Source organism: Petromyzon marinus, unplaced genomic scaffold (genome assembly GCF_048934315.1).
Source record: "Petromyzon marinus isolate PM22_M1 ecotype Great Lakes invasive population unplaced genomic scaffold, UKy_Petmar_22M1.pri1.0 PM_Scaffold_36, whole genome shotgun sequence".
Classification (NCBI taxonomy): Eukaryota; Metazoa; Chordata; class Hyperoartia; order Petromyzontiformes; family Petromyzontidae; genus Petromyzon; species Petromyzon marinus.
Genome location: NW_027423346.1, coordinates 572,326 through 588,698, shown reverse-complemented (window position 1 = coordinate 588,698; position 16,373 = coordinate 572,326). Strand labels below are relative to the sequence as shown.

The 16,373-nt window shown below is 52.9% G+C and overlaps 1 protein-coding gene across 1 annotated transcript in view; it reads right to left on the bottom strand.

Moving 5' to 3' along the window:
* Positions 1–279: 279 nt before the first annotated feature.
* The window catches only part of LOC116938469 (lens fiber membrane intrinsic protein), a 114,511-nt gene continuing 98,417 nt past the window's right edge, over positions 280–16,373 (bottom strand). The window contains exons 5-6 of the mRNA XM_076064186.1: positions 9,185–9,319; positions 280–1,088 (exon numbers count right to left, since the gene is read on the bottom strand). Coding sequence (XP_075920301.1) covers positions 1,030–1,088; positions 9,185–9,319 — 194 coding nt within the window. The 3' untranslated portion in view covers positions 280–1,029. The remainder of the gene's footprint in view (positions 1,089–9,184; positions 9,320–16,373) is intronic.

The window sequence follows — 16,373 nt, the reverse complement described above, 5'->3', positions numbered from 1 at the left end:
TGTGTGTGTCTGTGTGTGTGTCTGTGTGTGTGTGACTGTGTGTGTGTGTGTGTCTGTGTGTGTGTCTATGTGTGTCTGTGTGTGTCTGTGTGTGTGTGTCTGTGTGTGTGTGTGTATTTGTGTGTGTGTCTATGTGTTTGACTATGTGTGTGTGTGTGTGTCTGTGTGTGTGTCTGTGTGTGTGTGTCTGTGTGTGTGTCTATGTGTGTGTGTGTCTGTGTGTGTGTGTGTCTGTGTGTGTGTGTGTGTCTGTGTGTGTGTCTGTGTGTGTGTGTGTCTGTGTGTGTGTCTGTGTGTGTGTGTCTGTGTGTGTGTCTGTGTGTGTGTGTCTGTGTGTGTGTCTGTGTGTGTGTCCGTGTGTCTATGTGTGTGTGTGTCTGTGTGTGTTTGTGTGTATGTGTCTGTGTGTGTCTGTGTGTGTGTGTCTGTGTGTGTGTCTGTGTGTGTGTGCGTGACTGTGTGTGTGTGTGTCTGTGTCTATGTGTTTGACTATGTGTGTGTGTGTGTGTGTCAATGTGTGTGTGTCTATGTGTGTGTGTCTATGTGTCTATGTGTGCGTGTGTCTATGTGTGTGTGTATGTGTGTGTGTATGTGTCTATGTGTGTGTCTATGTTAGTGTCTGTGTGTGTCTATGTGTGTGTATGTGTCTATGTGTTTGACTGTGTGTGTGTCTATGTGTGTGTGTGTCTATGTGTGTGTCTACGTGTGTGTGTGTATGTGTGTGTCTCTATGTGTGTGTGTGACTATGTGTGTGTGTCTATGTGTGTGTCTATGTGTGTGTGTGTCTATGTGTGTATGTCTATGTTAGTGTCTATGTGTGTGTGTGTCTATGTGTGTGTGTCTATGTGTGTGTCTATGTGTGAATGTCTATGTTAGTGTCTGTGTGTGTGTCTGTGTGTGTCTACGTGTGTGTGTGTGTCTATGTGTGTGTCTATGTGTCTATGTGTGTGTCTACGTGTGTGTGTCTATGTGTGTGTGTGTGTCTATGTGTGTGTGTGTCTGTGTCTCCCCGTGTCTAAGTGGTCGATTCTACTGCGGGTCAATGTCCCCGAGACCTTTGGCTTGGTACGAGCACATAGACAACATTCCTGCACTCAGACACACACAGAGAGACAAAGAGACACACAGACAAAGATGGCGTTACTCATGTCACCCAGGTAGCTTCTAGCAGGGCTGTAGAGAGTGAGTGGGTGGGTGAGTGAGTGGGTGAGTGAGTGGGTGAGTGGGTGAGTGGGTGAGTGAGTGAGTGGGTGAGTGAGTGGGTGAGTGGGTGAGTGAGTGAGTGGGTGAGTGGGTGAGTGAGTGAGTGGGTGGGTGAGTGGGTGAGTGAGTGGGTGAGTGAGTGGGTGAGTGAGTGAGTGGGTGAGTGAGTGAGTGGGTGAGTGAGTGGGTGAGTGGGTGAGTGAGTGAGTGGGTGAGTGGGTGGGTGGGTGAGTGAGTGAGTGAGTGGGTGAGTGAGTGGGTGAGTGATTGAGTGAGTGGGTGAGTGAGTGGGTGAGTGAGTGGGTGAGTGGGTGGGTGAGTGAGTGGGTGAGTGAGTGAGTGGGTGAGTGAGTGGGTGGGTGAGTGAGTGAGTGGGTGAGTGAGTGGGTGGGTGAGTGAGTGAGTGAGTGGGTGAGTGGGTGGGTGGGTGAGTGAGTGAGTGAGTGGGTGAGTGGGTGGGTGAGTGGGTGAGTGAGTGGGTGAGTGGGTGGGTGAGTGAGTGAGTGGGTGAGTGAGTGAGTGAGTGGGTGAGTGAGTGGGTGAGTGGGTGGGTGAGTGAGTGAGTGGGTGAGTGAGTGAGTGAGTGGGTGAGTGAGTGGGTGAGTGATTGAGTGAGTGGGTGAGTGAGTGGGTGAGTGAGTGGGTGAGTGGGTGGGTGAGTGAGTGAGTGGGTGAGTGAGTGAGTGGGTGGGTGAGTGAGTGAGTGGGTGAGTGAGTGGGTGGGTGAGTGAGTAAGTGGGTGAGTGAGTGGGTGAGTGAGTGAGTGGGTGAGTGGGTGAGTGAGTGAGTGAGTGGGTGAGTGGGTGGGTGAGTGAGTTGGTGAGTGAGTGGGTGAGTGGGTGGGTGGGTGAGTGAGTGAGTGAGTGGGTGAGTGGGTGGGTGAGTGGGTGAGTGAGTGGGTGAGTGGGTGGGTGAGTGAGTGAGTGGGTGAGTGAGTGAGTGAGTGGGTGAGTGAGTGGGTGAGTGATTGAGTGAGTGGGTGAGTGAGTGGGTGAGTGAGTGGGTGAGTGGGTGGGTGAGTGAGTGAGTGGGTGAGTGAGTGAGTGGGTGAGTGAGTGGGTGGGTGAGTGAGTGAGTGGGTGAGTGAGTGGGTGGGTGAGTGAGTAAGTGGGTGAGTGAGTGGGTGAGTGAGTGAGTGGGTGAGTGGGTGAGTGGGTGGGTGAGTGGGTGAGTGGGTGAGTGGGTGGGTGAGTGAGTGAGTGGGTGGGTGAGTGAGTGAGTGGGTGAGTGAGTGAGTGGGTGGGTGAGTGGGTGAGTGGGTGGGTGGGTGAGTGGGTGAGTGAGTGAGTGGGTGAGTGAGTGGGTGAGTGGGTGATTGAGTGAGTGGGTGATTGAGTGAGTGGGTGAGTGAGTGGGTGAGTGAGTGAGTTGGTGAGTGAGTGGGTGAGTGGGTGGGTGAGTGAGTGAGTGGGTGAGTGAGTGAGTGAGTGGGTGAGTGAGTGGGTGATTGAGTGAGTGAGTGGGTGAGTGAGTGGGTGGGTGGGTGGGTGAGTGGGTGAGTGGGTGGGTGGGTGAGTGGGTGGGTGAGTGGGTGAGTGGGTGGGTGGGTGAGTGGGTGAGTGGGTGAGTGAGTGAGTGGGTGAGTGAGTGGGTGAGTGAGTGAGTGAGTGGGTGAGTGAGTGAGTGAGTGGGTGAGTGAGCTGGTGAGTGAGTGAGCTGGCGAGTGAGTGAGTGAGCTGGTGAGTGAGTGAGCTGGTGAGTGAGCTGGTGGGTGAGTGGGTGAGTGAGTGGGTGAGTGAGTGGGTGAGTGAGTGGGTGAGTGAGTGGGTGAGTGAGTGAGTGGGTGGGTGAGTGAGTGAGTGGGTGAGTGGGTGAGTGAGTGGGTGAGTGAGTGGGTGAGTGGGTGAGTGAGTGAGTGGGTGAGTGAGTGGGTGAGTGAGTGAGTGGGTGAGTGAGTGGGTGAGTGAGTGGGTGAGTGGGTGGGTGGGTGGGTGAGTGAGTGAGTGGGTGAGTGAGTGGGTGAGTGAGTGAGTGGGTGGGTGGGTGAGTGGGTGGGTGAGTGAGTGGGGGAGTGGGTGAGTGAGTGGGTGAGTGAGTGAGTGAGTGGGTGGGTGGGTGAGTGAGTGAGTGGGTGGGTGGGTGAGTGAGTGAGTGGGTGGGTGGGTGAGTGAGTGGGTGGGTGGGTGAGTGAGTGAGTGAGTGGGTGAGTGAGTGAGTGGGTGAGTGGGTGAGTGAGTGAGTGGTGAGTGAGTGGGTGAGTGAGTTGGTGGGTGAGTGAGGGAGTGAGTGAGTGGGTGGGTGAGTGAGTGAGTGAGTTGGTTGAGTGAGTGAGTGAGTGGGTGGGGGAGTGAGGAAGTGAGTGAGTGGGTGGGTGAGTGAGTGAGTGAGTGGGTGAGTGAGTGAGTGGGTGAGGGAATGAGTGAGTGAGTGAGTGGGTGAGTGAGTGGGTGGGTGAGTGAGTGGGTGGGTGGGTGGGTGAGTGAGTGAGTGAGTGGGTGAGTGAGTGAATGGGTGAGTGAGTGGGTGGGTGAGTGAGTGGGTGAGTGGGTGAGTGAGAGGGTGGGTGAGTGAGTGGGTGGGTGAGTGAGTGAGTGAGTGGGTGAGTGAGTGAGTGAGCTGGTGAGTAAGTGAGTGAGCTGGTGAGTGAGTGAGTGAGCTGGTGAGTGAGCTGGTGAGTGAGTGGGTGAGTGAGTGGGTGAGTGGGTGGGTGAGTGAGTGGGTGAGTGAGTGAGTGAGTGACCTGGTGAGTGAGTGAGCTGGTGAGTGAGTGGGTGAGTGGGTGAGTGAGTGAGTGGTGAGTGAGTGAGTGGTGAGTGAGTGAGTGAGTGGTGAGTGAGTGAGTGAGTGGGTGGTGAGTGAGTGACCAGGTGAGTGACCAGGTGAGTGACCAGGTGAGTGACCAGGTGAGCTTGTGTCTTACCAGCCATGAAGGTGAGTGAGTGACATGGTGAGTGAGTGAGTGGTGAGTGAGTGAGTGAGCTCGCGAGTGAGTGAGTGAGTTGCTGAGTGAGCTGGTGAGTGAGCTGGTGAGTGAGTTGGTGAGTGAGTGGTGAGTGAGTGAGCTGGTGAGTGAGTGGCGAGTGAGTGAGTGAGCTGGTGAGTGAGTGAGTGGTGAGTGAGTGGGATGGTGAGTGTGTGAGTGAGCTGGTGAGTGAGTGAGTGAGCTGGTGAGTGAGTGAGTGAGCTGGTGAGTGAGTGAGCTGGTGAGTGAGTGAGTGAGTGGTGAATGAGTGAGCTGGTGAGTGAGTGTTGAGTGAGTGAGTGGGCTGGTGAGTGAGTGACCATGTGAGTGAGTGAGCTGGTGAGTGAGTGACCAGGTGGGTGAGTGAACTGGTGGGTGAGTGACCAGGTGAGTGAGTGGTGAGTGAGTGAGTGAGTGGTGAGTGAGTGATTGAGTGGTGAGTGAGTGAGTGAGTGATTGAGTGGTGAGTGAGTGATTGAGTGGTGAGTGAGTGAGTGAGTGGTGAGTGAGTGACCAGGTGACCAGGTGAGTGACCAGGTGACCAGGTGAGTGACCAGGTGAGTGAGTGAGCTGGTGAGTGAGTGAGTGGTGAGTGAGTGAGTGGTGAGTGAGTGACCAGGTGAGTGAGTGAGCTGGTGAGTGAGTGAGTGGTGAGTGAGTGAGCTGGTGAGTGAGTGACCAGGTGAGTGAGTGAGCTGGTGAGTGAGTGAGTGGTGAGTGAGTGAGCTGGTGAGTGAGTGACCAGGTGAGTGAGTGAGCTGGTGAGTGAGTGAGTGGTGAGTGAGTGAGCTGGTGAGTGAGTGACCAGGTGAGTGAGTGAACTGGTGAGTGAGTGAGTGGTGAGTGAGTGAGCTGGTGAGTGAGTGACCAGGTGAGTGAGTGACCAGGTGAGTGAGTGACCAGGTGACCAGGTGAGTGAGTGAGTGACCAGGTGAGTGAGTGACCTGGTGAGTGACCAGGTGAGTGAGTTACCTGGTGAGTGACCAGGTGAGTGAGTGACCAGGTGAGTGAGTGAATGACCAGGTGAGTGAGTGACCAGGTGAGTGACCAGGTGACCAGGTGAGTGACCAGGTGAGTGAGTGAGCTGGTGAGTGACCAGGGTGAGCGTGTGTCTCACCCGCCATGAAGGTGAGTGAGTGAGTGGTGAGTGACCAGGTGAGTGAGTGACCAGGTGAGTGAGTGACCAGGTGAGTGAGTGACCAGGTGAGTGAGTGACCTGGTGAGTGACCAGGTGAGTGAGTGAGCTGGTGAGTGACCAGGTGAGTGACCAGGTGAGTTAGTGAGCTGGTGAGTGACCAGGTGAGTGAGTGAGCTGGTGAGTGACCAGGTGAGTGAGTGACCAGGTGAGTGAGTGACCAGGTGAGTGACCAGGTGAGTGAGTGACCAGGTGAGTGACCAGGTGAGTGACCAGGTGAGTGAGTGAGCTGGTGAGTGAGTGACCAGGTGAGTGAGTGAGCTGGTGAGTGAGTGACCAGGTGAGTGAGTGAGCTGGTGAGTGAGTGACCAGGTGAGTGAGTGAGCTGGTGAGTGAGTGACCAGGTGAGTGAGTGAACTGGTGAGTGAGTGAGTGGTGAGTGAGTGAGCTGGTGAGTGAGTGACCAGGTGAGTGAGTGACCAGGTGAGTGAGTGACCAGGTGACCAGGTGAGTGAGTGAGTGACCAGGTGAGTGAGTGACCTGGTGAGTGACCAGGTGAGTGAGTTACCTGGTGAGTGACCAGGTGAGTGAGTGACCAGGTGAGTGAGTGAATGACCAGGTGAGTGAGTGACCAGGTGAGTGACCAGGTGAGTGAGTGACCAGGTGAGTGAGTGACCAGGTGAGTGAGTGAATGACCAGGTGAGTGAGTGAGCTGGTGAGTGAGTGAGCTGGTGACCTGGTGAGTGACCTGGTGAGTGAGTGAGTGAGCTGGTGAGTGACCAGGTGAGTGACCAGGTGAGTGAGTGAGTGACCAGGTGAGTGAGTGACCTGGTGAGTGACCAGGTGAGTGAGTTACCTGGTGAGTGACCAGGTGAGTGAGTGACCAGGTGAGTGAGTGAATGACCAGGTGAGTGAGTGACCAGGTGAGTGACCAGGTGACCAGGTGAGTGACCAGGTGAGTGAGTGAGCTGGTGAGTGACCAGGGTGAGCGTGTGTCTCACCCGCCATGAAGGTGAGTGAACTGGTGAGTGACCAGGTGAGTGAGTGACCAGGTGAGTGAGTGACCAGGTGAGTGACCAGGTGAGTGAGTGACCAGGTGAGTGAGTGACCAGGTGAGTGACCAGGTGAGTGAGTGACCAGGTGAGTGAGTGACCAGGTGAGTGACCAGGTGAGTGACGAGGTGAGTGAGTGAGCTGGTGAGTGACCAGGTGAGTGACCAGGTGAGTGAGTGACCAGGTGAGTGAGTGAGCTGGTGAGTGAGTGACCAGGTGAGTGAGTGACCAGGTGAGTGAGTGACCAGGTGAGTGAGTGACCAGGTGACCAGGTGAGTGACCAGGTGAGTGAGTGAGCTGGTGAGTGAGTGAGTGGTGAGTGAGTGAGTGGTGAGTGAGTGAGCTGGTGAGTGAGTGAGTGGTGAGTGAGTGAGCTGGTGAGTGAGTGACCAGGTGAGTGAGTGAACTGGTGAGTGAGTGAGTGGTGAGTGAGTGAGCTGGTGAGTGAGTGACCAGGTGAGTGAGTGACCAGGTGAGTGAGTGACCAGGTGACCAGGTGAGTGAGTGAGTGACCAGGTGAGTGAGTGACCTGGTGAGTGACCAGGTGAGTGAGTTACCTGGTGAGTGACCAGGTGAGTGAGTGACCAGGTGAGTGAGTGAATGACCAGGTGAGTGAGTGACCAGGTGAGTGACCAGGTGACCAGGTGAGTGACCAGGTGAGTGAGTGAGCTGGTGAGTGAGTGACCAGGTGAGTGACCAGGTGAGTGAGTGAGCTGGTGAGTGACCAGGTGAGTGAGTGACCAGGTGAGTGAGTGACCAGGTGAGTGAGTGAATGACCAGGTGAGTGAGTGAGCTGGTGAGTGAGTGAGCTGGTGACCTGGTGAGTGACCTGGTGAGTGAGTGAGCTGGTGAGTGACCAGGTGAGTGACCCGGTGAGTGAGTGACCAGGTGAGTGACCAGGTGAGTGACCAGGTGAGTGAGTGACCTGGTGAGTGACCAGGTGAGTGAGTTACCTGGTGAGTGACCAGGTGAGTGAGTGACCAGGTGAGTGAGTGAATGACCAGGTGAGTGAGTGACCAGGTGAGTGACCAGGTGAGTGAGTGAGCTGGTGAGTGACCAGGTGAGTGACCAGGTGAGTGAGTGAGCTGGTGAGTGACCAGGTGAGTGAGTGAGCTGGTGAGTGACCAGGTGAGTGAGTGACCAGGTGAGTGAGTGACCAGGTGAGTGACCAGGTGAGTGAGTGACCAGGTGAGTGACCAGGTGAGTGAGTGAGCTGGTGAGTGAGTGACCAGGTGAGTGAGTGAGCTGGTGAGTGAGTGACCAGGTGAGTGAGTGACCAGGTGAGTGAGTGACCAGGTGAGTGAGTGACCAGGTGAGTGAGTGACCAGGTGAGTGAGTGACCAGGTGAGTGAGTGACCAGGTGAGTGACCAGGTGAGTGAGTGAGCTGGTGAGTGAGTGACCAGGTGAGTGACCAGGTGAGTGAGTGACCAGGTGAGTGAGTGACCAGGTGAGTGAGTGACCAGGTGAGTGAGTGAGCTGGTGAGTGAGTGACCAGGTGAGTGACCAGGTGAGTGAGTGACCAGGTGAGTGACCAGGTGAGTGAGTGAGCTGGTGAGTGACCAGGTGAGTGAGTGACCAGGTGAGTGAGTAACCAGGTGAATGAGTGAGCTGGTGAGTGACCAGGTGAGTGAGTGAGTGACCAGGTGACCAGGTGAGTGACCAGGTGAGTGAGTGACCAGGTGAGTGACCAGGTGAGTGACCAGGTGAGTGAGTGACCAGGTGAGTGACCAGGTGAGTGACCAGGTGAGTGACCAGGTGAGTGAGTGACCAGGTGAGTGACCAGGGTGAGCGTGTGTCTTACCCGCCATGAAGGTGAGTGAGTGAGCTGGTGAGTGAGCTGGTGAGTGAGTGACCAGGTGAGTGAGTGACCATGTGAGTGACCAGGTGAGTGAGTGACCTGGTGAGTGACCAGGTGAGTGAGTGAGCTGGTGAGTGACCAGGTGAGTGAGTGACCAGGTGAGTGAGTGACCAGGTGAGTGAGTGAGCTGGTGAGTGAGTGAGCTGGTGACCTGGTGAGTGACCTGGTGAGTGACCAGGTGAGTGAGTGACCAGGTGAGTGAGTGACCAGGTGAGTGACCAGGTGAGTGACCAGGTGAGTGAGTGAGCTGGTGAGTGACCAGGTGAGTGACCTGGTGAGTGACCAGGTGACCAGGTGAGTGACCAGGTGAGTGAGTGACCAGGTGAGTGACCAGGGTGAGCGTGTGTCTTACCCGCCATGAAGGTGAGTGAGTGAGCTGGTGAGTGAGTGAGCTGGTGAGTGAGTGAGTGAGCTGGTGAGTGAGTGGTGAGTGAGTGAGCTGGTGAGTGAGTAACCAGGTGACCAGGTGAGTGACCAGGTGAGTGAGTGACCAGGTGAGTGAGTGACCAGGTGACCAGGTGACCAGGTGAGTGACCAGGTGAGTGACCAGGTGAGTGAGTGACCAGGTGAGTGACCAGGTGAGTGAGTGACCAGGTGAGTGAGTGACCAGGTGAGTGAGTGAGTGACCAGGTGAGTGACCAGGTGAGTGAGTGACCAGGTGAGTGAGTGACCAGGTGAGTGACCAGGTGAGTGAGTGAGCTGGTGAGTGACCAGGGTGAGCGTGTGTCTCACCCGCCATGAAGGTGAGTGAGTGAGCTGGTGAGTGAGTGACCAGGTGACCAGGTGAGTGACCAGGTGAGTGAGTGACCTGGTGAGTGACCAGGTGAGTGAGTGAGCTGGTGAGTGAGTGAGCTGGTGACCTGGTGAGTGACCAGGTGAGTGACCAGGTGAGTGAGTGACCAGGTGAGTGAGTGACCAGGTGAGTGAGTGAATGACCAGGTGAGTGAGTGACCAGGTGAGTGAGTGACCAGGTGAGTGAGTGACCAGGTGAGTGAGTGACCAGGTGAGTGACCAGGGTGAGCGTGTGTCTCACCCGCCATGAAGGTGAGCATTAGCGCGGCCCAGCTGAGGAAGTATGACCACGAAAACTTCCAGTCCGTGTAGCGCTTAGCGTGGACGTTGGCGGCGCTCGAGGAATAGACGGCCAGGGCCAGAGCCAAAAGCAGGGCTGGAGGGCACGGAGGAGGGAGGGTGGAGGTGCTGAGTCTATGGTGGCAGTGTTGAGTCCATGGTGCAGTGTTGAGTCTATGGGTGGCAGTGTTGAGTCTATGGTGGCAGTGTTGAGTCTATGGTGGCAGTGTTGAGTCTATGGTGCAGTGTTGAGTCTATGGTGCAGTGTTGAGTCTATGGGTGCAGTGTTGAGTCTATGGTGCAGTGTTGAGTCTATGGTGCAGTGTTGAGTCTATGGTGCAGTGTTGAGTCTATGGGTGGCAGTGCTGAGTCTATGGTGCAGTGTTGAGTCTATGGTGCAGTGCTGAGTCTATGGTGCAGTGTTGAGTCTATGGTGCAGTGTTGAGTCTATGGGTCGCAGTGTTGAGTCTATGGTGCAGTGTTGAGTCTATGGTGCAGTGCTGAGTGTACGGTGCAGTGTTGAGTCTATGGTGCAGTGTTGAGTCTATGGTGCAGTGTTGAGTCTATGGGCAGTGTTGAGTCTATGGTGCAGTGTTGAGTCTATGGTGCAGTGTTGAGTCTATGGGCAGTGTTGAGTCTATGGTGCAGTGTTGAGTCTATGGTACAGTGCTGAGTCTATGGTGCAGTGCTGAGTCTATGGTGCAGTGTTGAGTCTACGGTGCAGTGTTGAGTCTATGGTGCAGTGTTGAGTCTATGGTGCAGTGTTGAGTCTATGGGGCAGTGTTGAGTCTATGGTGCAGTGCTGAGACTATGGTGCAGTGTTGAGTCTATGGTGCAGTGCTGAGTCTACGGTGCAGTGTTGAGTCTATGGGTGGCAGTGTTGAGTCTATGGTGCAGTGTTGAGTCTATGGTGCAGTGTTGAGTCTATGGTGCAGTGTTGAGTCTATGGTGCAGTGTTGAGTCTATGGTGCAGTGTTGAGTCTATGGTGCAGCGTTGAGTCTATGGTGCAGTGTTGAGTCTATGGGTGGCAGTGTTGAGTCTATGGTGCAGTGTTGAGTCTATGGTGGCAGTGTTGAGTCTATGGTGCAGTGTTGAGTCTATGGTGCAGTGCTGAGTCTATGGGTGGCAGTGTTGAGTCTATGGTGCAGTGTTGAGTCTATGGTGCAGTGTTGAGTCTATGGTGCAGTGTTGAGTCTATGGGGCAGTGTTGAGTCTATGGTGCAGTGTTGAGTCTATGGTGCAGTGCTGAGTCTATGGTGCAGTGTTGAGTCTGTGGTGCAGTGTTGAGTCTATGGTGCAGTGTTGAGTCTATGGTGCAGTGCTGAGTCTATGGTGCAGTGTTGAGTCTATGGGCAGTGCTGAGTCATGGTGCAGTGTTGAGTCTATGGGGAGTATTGAGTCTATGGTGCAGTGTTGAGTCTATGGTGCAGTGTTGAGTCTATGGGTGGCAGTGTTGAGTCTATGGTGCAGTGCTGAGTCTATGGTGGCAGTGTTGAGTCTATGGGGAAGTGCTGAGTCTATGGTGCAGTGTTGAGTCTATGGGTGGCAGTGTTGAGTCTATGGTGCAGTGCTGAGTCTATGGTGGCAGAGTTGAGTCTATGGTGCAGTGCAGAGTCTGTGGTGCAGTGCTGAGTCTATGGTGCAATGTTGAGTCTATGTGGCAGTGTTGAGTCTATGGTGCAGTGTTGAGTCTATGGTGCAGTGTTGAGTCTATGGTGCAGTGCTGAGTCTATGGTGCAGTGTTGAGTCTATGGTGCAGTGTTGAGTCTATGGTGCTGTGTTCAGTCTATGGTGCAGTGTTGAGTCTATGGTGCAGTGTTGAGTCTATGGGTAGTGTTGAGTCTATGGGCAGTGTTGAGTCTATGGGCAGTGTTGAATCTATGGTGCAGTGTTGTGTCTATGGTGCAGTGTTGAGTCTATGGTGCAGTGTTGAGTTTATGGTGCAGTGTTGAGTCAATTTTGCAGTGTTGAGTCTATGGTGCAGTGCTGAGTCTATGGTGCATTGTTGAGTCTATGGTGCAGTGTTGAGTCTATGGTGCAGTGTTGAGTCTATGGTGCAGTGTTGAGTCTATGGTGCAGTGTTGAGTCTATGGTGCAGTGTTGAGTCTATGGTGCAGTGTTGAGTCTATGGTGCAGTGCTGAGTCTATGGTGCAGTGTTGAGTCTATGGGTAGTGTTGAGTCTATGGGCAGTGTTGAGTCTATGGGCAGTGTTGAGTCTATGGTGCAGTGTTGTGTCTATGGTGCAGTGTTGAGTCTATGGTGCAGTGTTGAGTCTATGGTGCAGTGTTGAGTCTGTGGTGCAGTGTTGAGTCTATGGGCAGTGTTGAGTCTATGGTGCAGTGTTGAGTCTATGGTGCAGTGTTGAGTCTGTGGTGCAGTGTTGAGTCTATGGGCAGTGTTGAGTCTATGGTGCAGTGTTGAGTCTATGGGGTAGTGTTGAGTCTATGGGTGGCAGTGCTGAGTCTATGGTGCAGTGGTGAGTCTATGGGCAGTGTTGAGTCTATGGGTAGTGTTGAGTCTATGGGCAGTGTTGAGTCTATGGTGCAGTGTTGAGTCTATGGTGCAGTGTTGAGTCTATGGTGCAGTGTTGAGTCTATGGTGCAGTGTTGAGTCTATGGTGCAGTGTTGAGTCTATGGTGCAGTGTTGAGTCTATGGGCAGTGTGGAGTCTATGGGTAGTGTTGAGTCTATGGGTGGCAGTGTTGAGTCTATGGTGCAGTGTTGAGTCTATGGTGCATTGTTGAGTGTATGGTGCATTGTTGAGTCTATGGTGCAGTGTTGAGTCTATGGTGCAGTGTTGAGTCTATGGTGCAGTGCTGAGTCTATGGGGCAGTGTTGAGTCTATGGGCAGTGTTGAGTCTATGGGGAGTGTTGAGTCTACGGGCAGTGTTCAGTCTATGGGCAGTGTTGAGTCTATGGTGCAGTGTTGTGTCTATGGTGCAGTGTTGAGTCTATGGTGCAGTGTTGAGTCTATGGTGCAGTGCTGAGTCTATGGTGCAGTGTTGAGTCTATGGTGCAGTGTTGAGTCTATGGTGCAGTGTTGAGTTTATGGTGCAGTGCTGAGTCTATGGTGCAGTGCTGAGTCTATGGTGCAGTGTTGAGTCTATGGGCAGTGTTGAGTCTATGGGCAGTGTTGAGTCTATGGTGCAGGGTTGAATCTATGGTGCAGTGTTGAGTCTATGGTGCAGTGTTGAGTCTATGGGGCAGTGTTGAGTCTATGGTGCAGTGTTGAGTCTATGGTGCAGTGTTGAGTCTATGGTGCAGTGTTGAGTCTATGGTGCAGTGTTGAGTCTATGGTGCAGTGTTGAGTCTATGGTGCAGTGCTGAGTCTATGGTGCAGTGTTGAGTCTATGGTGCAGTGTTGAGTCTATGGGCAGTGTTGAGTCTATGGTGCAGTGTTGAGTCTATGGTGCAGTGTTGAGTCTATGTTGCAGTGTTGAGTCTATGGTGCAGTGTTGAGTCTATGGTGCAGTGTTGAGTCTATGGTGCAGTGTTGAGTCTATGGTGCAGTGCTGAGTCTATGGTGCAGTGTTGAGTCTATGGTGCAGTGTTGAGTCTATGGGCAGTGTTGAGTCTATGGTGTAGTGTTGAGTCTATGGTGCAGTGCTGAGTCAATGGGCAGTGTTGAGTCTATGGTGCAGTGTTGAGTCTATGGGGCAGTGCTGAGTCTATGGTGCAGTGTTGAGTCTGTGGTGCAGTGTTGAGTCTATGGTGCAGTGTTGAGTCTATGGGTGGCAGTGCTGAGTCTGTGGTGCAGTGTTGAGTCTATCGTGCAGTGCTGAGTCTATGGTGCAGTGCTGAGTCTATGGGTGGCAGTGTTGAGTCTATGGCAGTGTTGAGTCTATGGGCAGTGTTGAGTCTATGGTGCAGTGTTGAGTCTATGGTGCAGTGTTGAGTCTATGTTGCAGTGTTGAGTCTATGGTGCAGTGTTGAGTGTATGGTGCATTGTTGAGTCTATGGTGCAGTGTTGAGTCTATGGTGCAGTGTTGAGTCTATGGTGCAGTGCTGAGTCTATGGGGTAGTGTTGAGTCTATGGGCAGTGTTGAGTCTATGGGGAGTGTTGAGTCTACGGGCAGTGTTCAGTCTATGGGCAGTGTTGAGTCTATGGTGCAGTGTTGTGTCTATGGTGCAGTGTTGAGTCTATGGTGCAGTGTTGAGTCTATGGTGCAGTGCTGAGTCTATGGTGCAGTGTTGAGTCTATGGTGCAGTGTTGAGTCTATGGTGCAGTGTTGAGTTTATGGTGCAGTGCTGAGTCTATGGTGCAGTGCTGAGTCTATGGTGCAGTGTTGAGTCTATGGGCAGTGTTGAGTCTATGGGCAGTGTTGAGTCTATGGTGCAGGGTTGAATCTATGGTGCAGTGTTGAGTCTATGGTGCAGTGTTGAGTCTATGGGGCAGTGTTGAGTCTATGGTGCAGTGTTGAGTCTATGGTGCAGTGTTGAGTCTATGGTGCAGTGTTGAGTCTATGGTGCAGTGTTGAGTCTATGGTGCAGTGTTGAGTCTATGGTGCAGTGCTGAGTCTATGGTGCAGTGTTGAGTCTATGGTGCAGTGTTGAGTCTATGGGCAGTGTTGAGTCTATGGTGCAGTGTTGAGTCTATGGTGCAGTGTTGAGTCTATGTTGCAGTGTTGAGTCTATGGTGCAGTGTTGAGTCTATGGTGCAGTGTTGAGTCTATGGTGCAGTGTTGAGTCTATGGTGCAGTGCTGAGTCTATGGTGCAGTGTTGAGTCTATGGTGCAGTGTTGAGTCTATGGGCAGTGTTGAGTCTATGGTGTAGTGTTGAGTCTATGGTGCAGTGCTGAGTCAATGGGCAGTGTTGAGTCTATGGTGCAGTGTTGAGTCTATGGGGCAGTGCTGAGTCTATGGTGCAGTGTTGAGTCTGTGGTGCAGTGTTGAGTCTATGGTGCAGTGTTGAGTCTATGGGTGGCAGTGCTGAGTCTGTGGTGCAGTGTTGAGTCTATCGTGCAGTGCTGAGTCTATGGTGCAGTGCTGAGTATATTGTGCAGTGTTGAGTCTATGGGCAGTGTTGAGTCTATGGTGCAGGGTTGAGTCTATGGTGCAGTGTTGAGTCTATGGTGCAGTGTTGAGTCTATGGGTGGCAGTGTTGAGTCTATGGTGCAGTGCTGAGTCTATGGTGCAGTGTTGAGTCTATGGTGCAGTGTTGAGTCTATGGGCAGTGTTGAGTCTATGGTGCAGTGTTGAGTCTTTGGTGCAGTGTTGAGTCTATGAGTGGCAGTGTTGAGTCTATGGTGCAGTGTTGAGTCTATGGTGCAGTGTTGAGTCGCTGGTGAAGTGTTGAGTCTATGGGGCAGTGTTGAGTCTATGGGTGGAAGTGTTGAGTCTATGGTGCAGTGTTGAGTCTATGGTGCAGTGGTCAGTCTATGGTGCAGTGCTGAGTCTATGGTGGCAGTGTTGAGTCTATGGGGCAGTGCTGAGTCTATGGTGCAGTGTTGAGTCTATGGTGCAGTGTTGAGTCTATGGTGCAGTGCTGAGTCAATGGGTGGCAGTGTTGAGTCTATGGTGCAGTGTTGAGTCTATGGTGCAGTGTTGAGTCTATGGGCAGTGTTGAGTCTATGGTGCAGTGTTGAGTCTATGGTGCAGTGTTGAGTCTATGGGCAGTGTTGAGTCTATGGTGCAGTGTTGAGTCTATGGTGCAGTGCTGAGTCTATGGTGCAGTGTTGAGTCTATGGGGCAGTGTTAAGTCTATGGTGCAGTGTTGAGTCTATGGTGCAGTGTTGAGTCTATGGTGCAGTGTTGAGTCTATGGGCAGTGTTGAGTCTATGGTGCAGTGTTGAGTCTATGGTGCAGTGCTGAGTCTATGGTGCAGTGTTGAGTCTATGGGGTAGTGTTGAGTCTATGGGTGGCAGTGCTGAGTCTATGGTGCAGTGGTGAGTCTATGGGCAGTGTTGAGTCTATGGGTAGTGTTGAGTCTATGGGCAGTGTTGAGTCTATGGTGCAGTGTTGAGTCTATGGTGCAGTGTTGAGTCTATGGTGCAGTGTTGAGTCTATGGTGCAGTGTTGAGTCTATGGTGCAGTGTTGAGTCTATGGTGCAGTGTTGAGTCTATGGGCAGTGTGGAGTCTATGGGTAGTGTTGAGTCTATGGGTGGCAGTGTTGAGTCTATGGTGCAGTGTTGAGTCTATGGTGCAGTGTTGAGTGTATGGTGCATTGTTGAGTCTATGGTGCAGTGTTGAGTCTATGGTGCAGTGTTGAGTCTATGGGGCAGTGCTGAGTCTATGGGGCAGTGTTGAGTCAATGGGCAGTGTTGAGTCTATGGTGCAGGGTTGAGTCTATGGTGCAGTGTTGAGTCTATGGTGCAGTGCTGAGTCTATGGTGCAGTGTTGAGTCTATGGTGCAGTGTTGAGTCTATGGGCAGTGTTGAGTCTATGGTGTAGTGTTGAGTCTATGGTGCAGTGCTGAGTCAATGGGCAGTGTTGAGTCTATGGTGCAGTGTTGAGTCTATGGGGCAGTGCTGAGTCTATGGTGCAGTGTTGAGTCTGTGGTGCAGTGTTGAGTCTATGGTGCAGTGTTGAGTCTATGGGTGGCAGTGCTGAGTCTGTGGTGCAGTGTTGAGTCTATCGTGCAGTGCTGAGTCTATGGTGCAGTGCTGAGTCTATTGTGCAGTGTTGAGTCTATGGGCAGTGTTGAGTCTATGGTGCAGGGTTGAGTCTATGGTGCAGTGTTGAGTCTATGGTGCAGTGTTGAGTCTATGGGTGGCAGTGTTGAGTCTATGGTGCAGTGCTGAGTCTATGGTGCAGTGTTGAGTCTATGGTGCAGTGTTGAGTCTATGGGCAGTGTTGAGTCTATGGTGCAGTGTTGAGTCTTTGGTGCAGTGTTGAGTCTATGAGTGGCAGTGTTGAGTCTATGGTGCAGTGTTGAGTCTATGGTGCAGTGTTGAGTCGCTGGTGAAGTGTTGAGTCTATGGGGCAGTGTTGAGTCTATGGGTGGAAGTGTTGAGTCTATGGTGCAGTGTTGAGTCTATGGTGCAGTGGTCAGTCTATGGTGCAGTGCTGAGTCTATGGTGGCAGTGTTGAGTCTATGGGGCAGTGCTGAGTCTAAGGTGCAGTGTTGAGTCTATGGTGCAGTGTTGAGTCTATGGTGCAGTGCTGAGTCTATGGGTGGCAGTGTTGAGTCTATGGTGCAGTGTTGAGTCT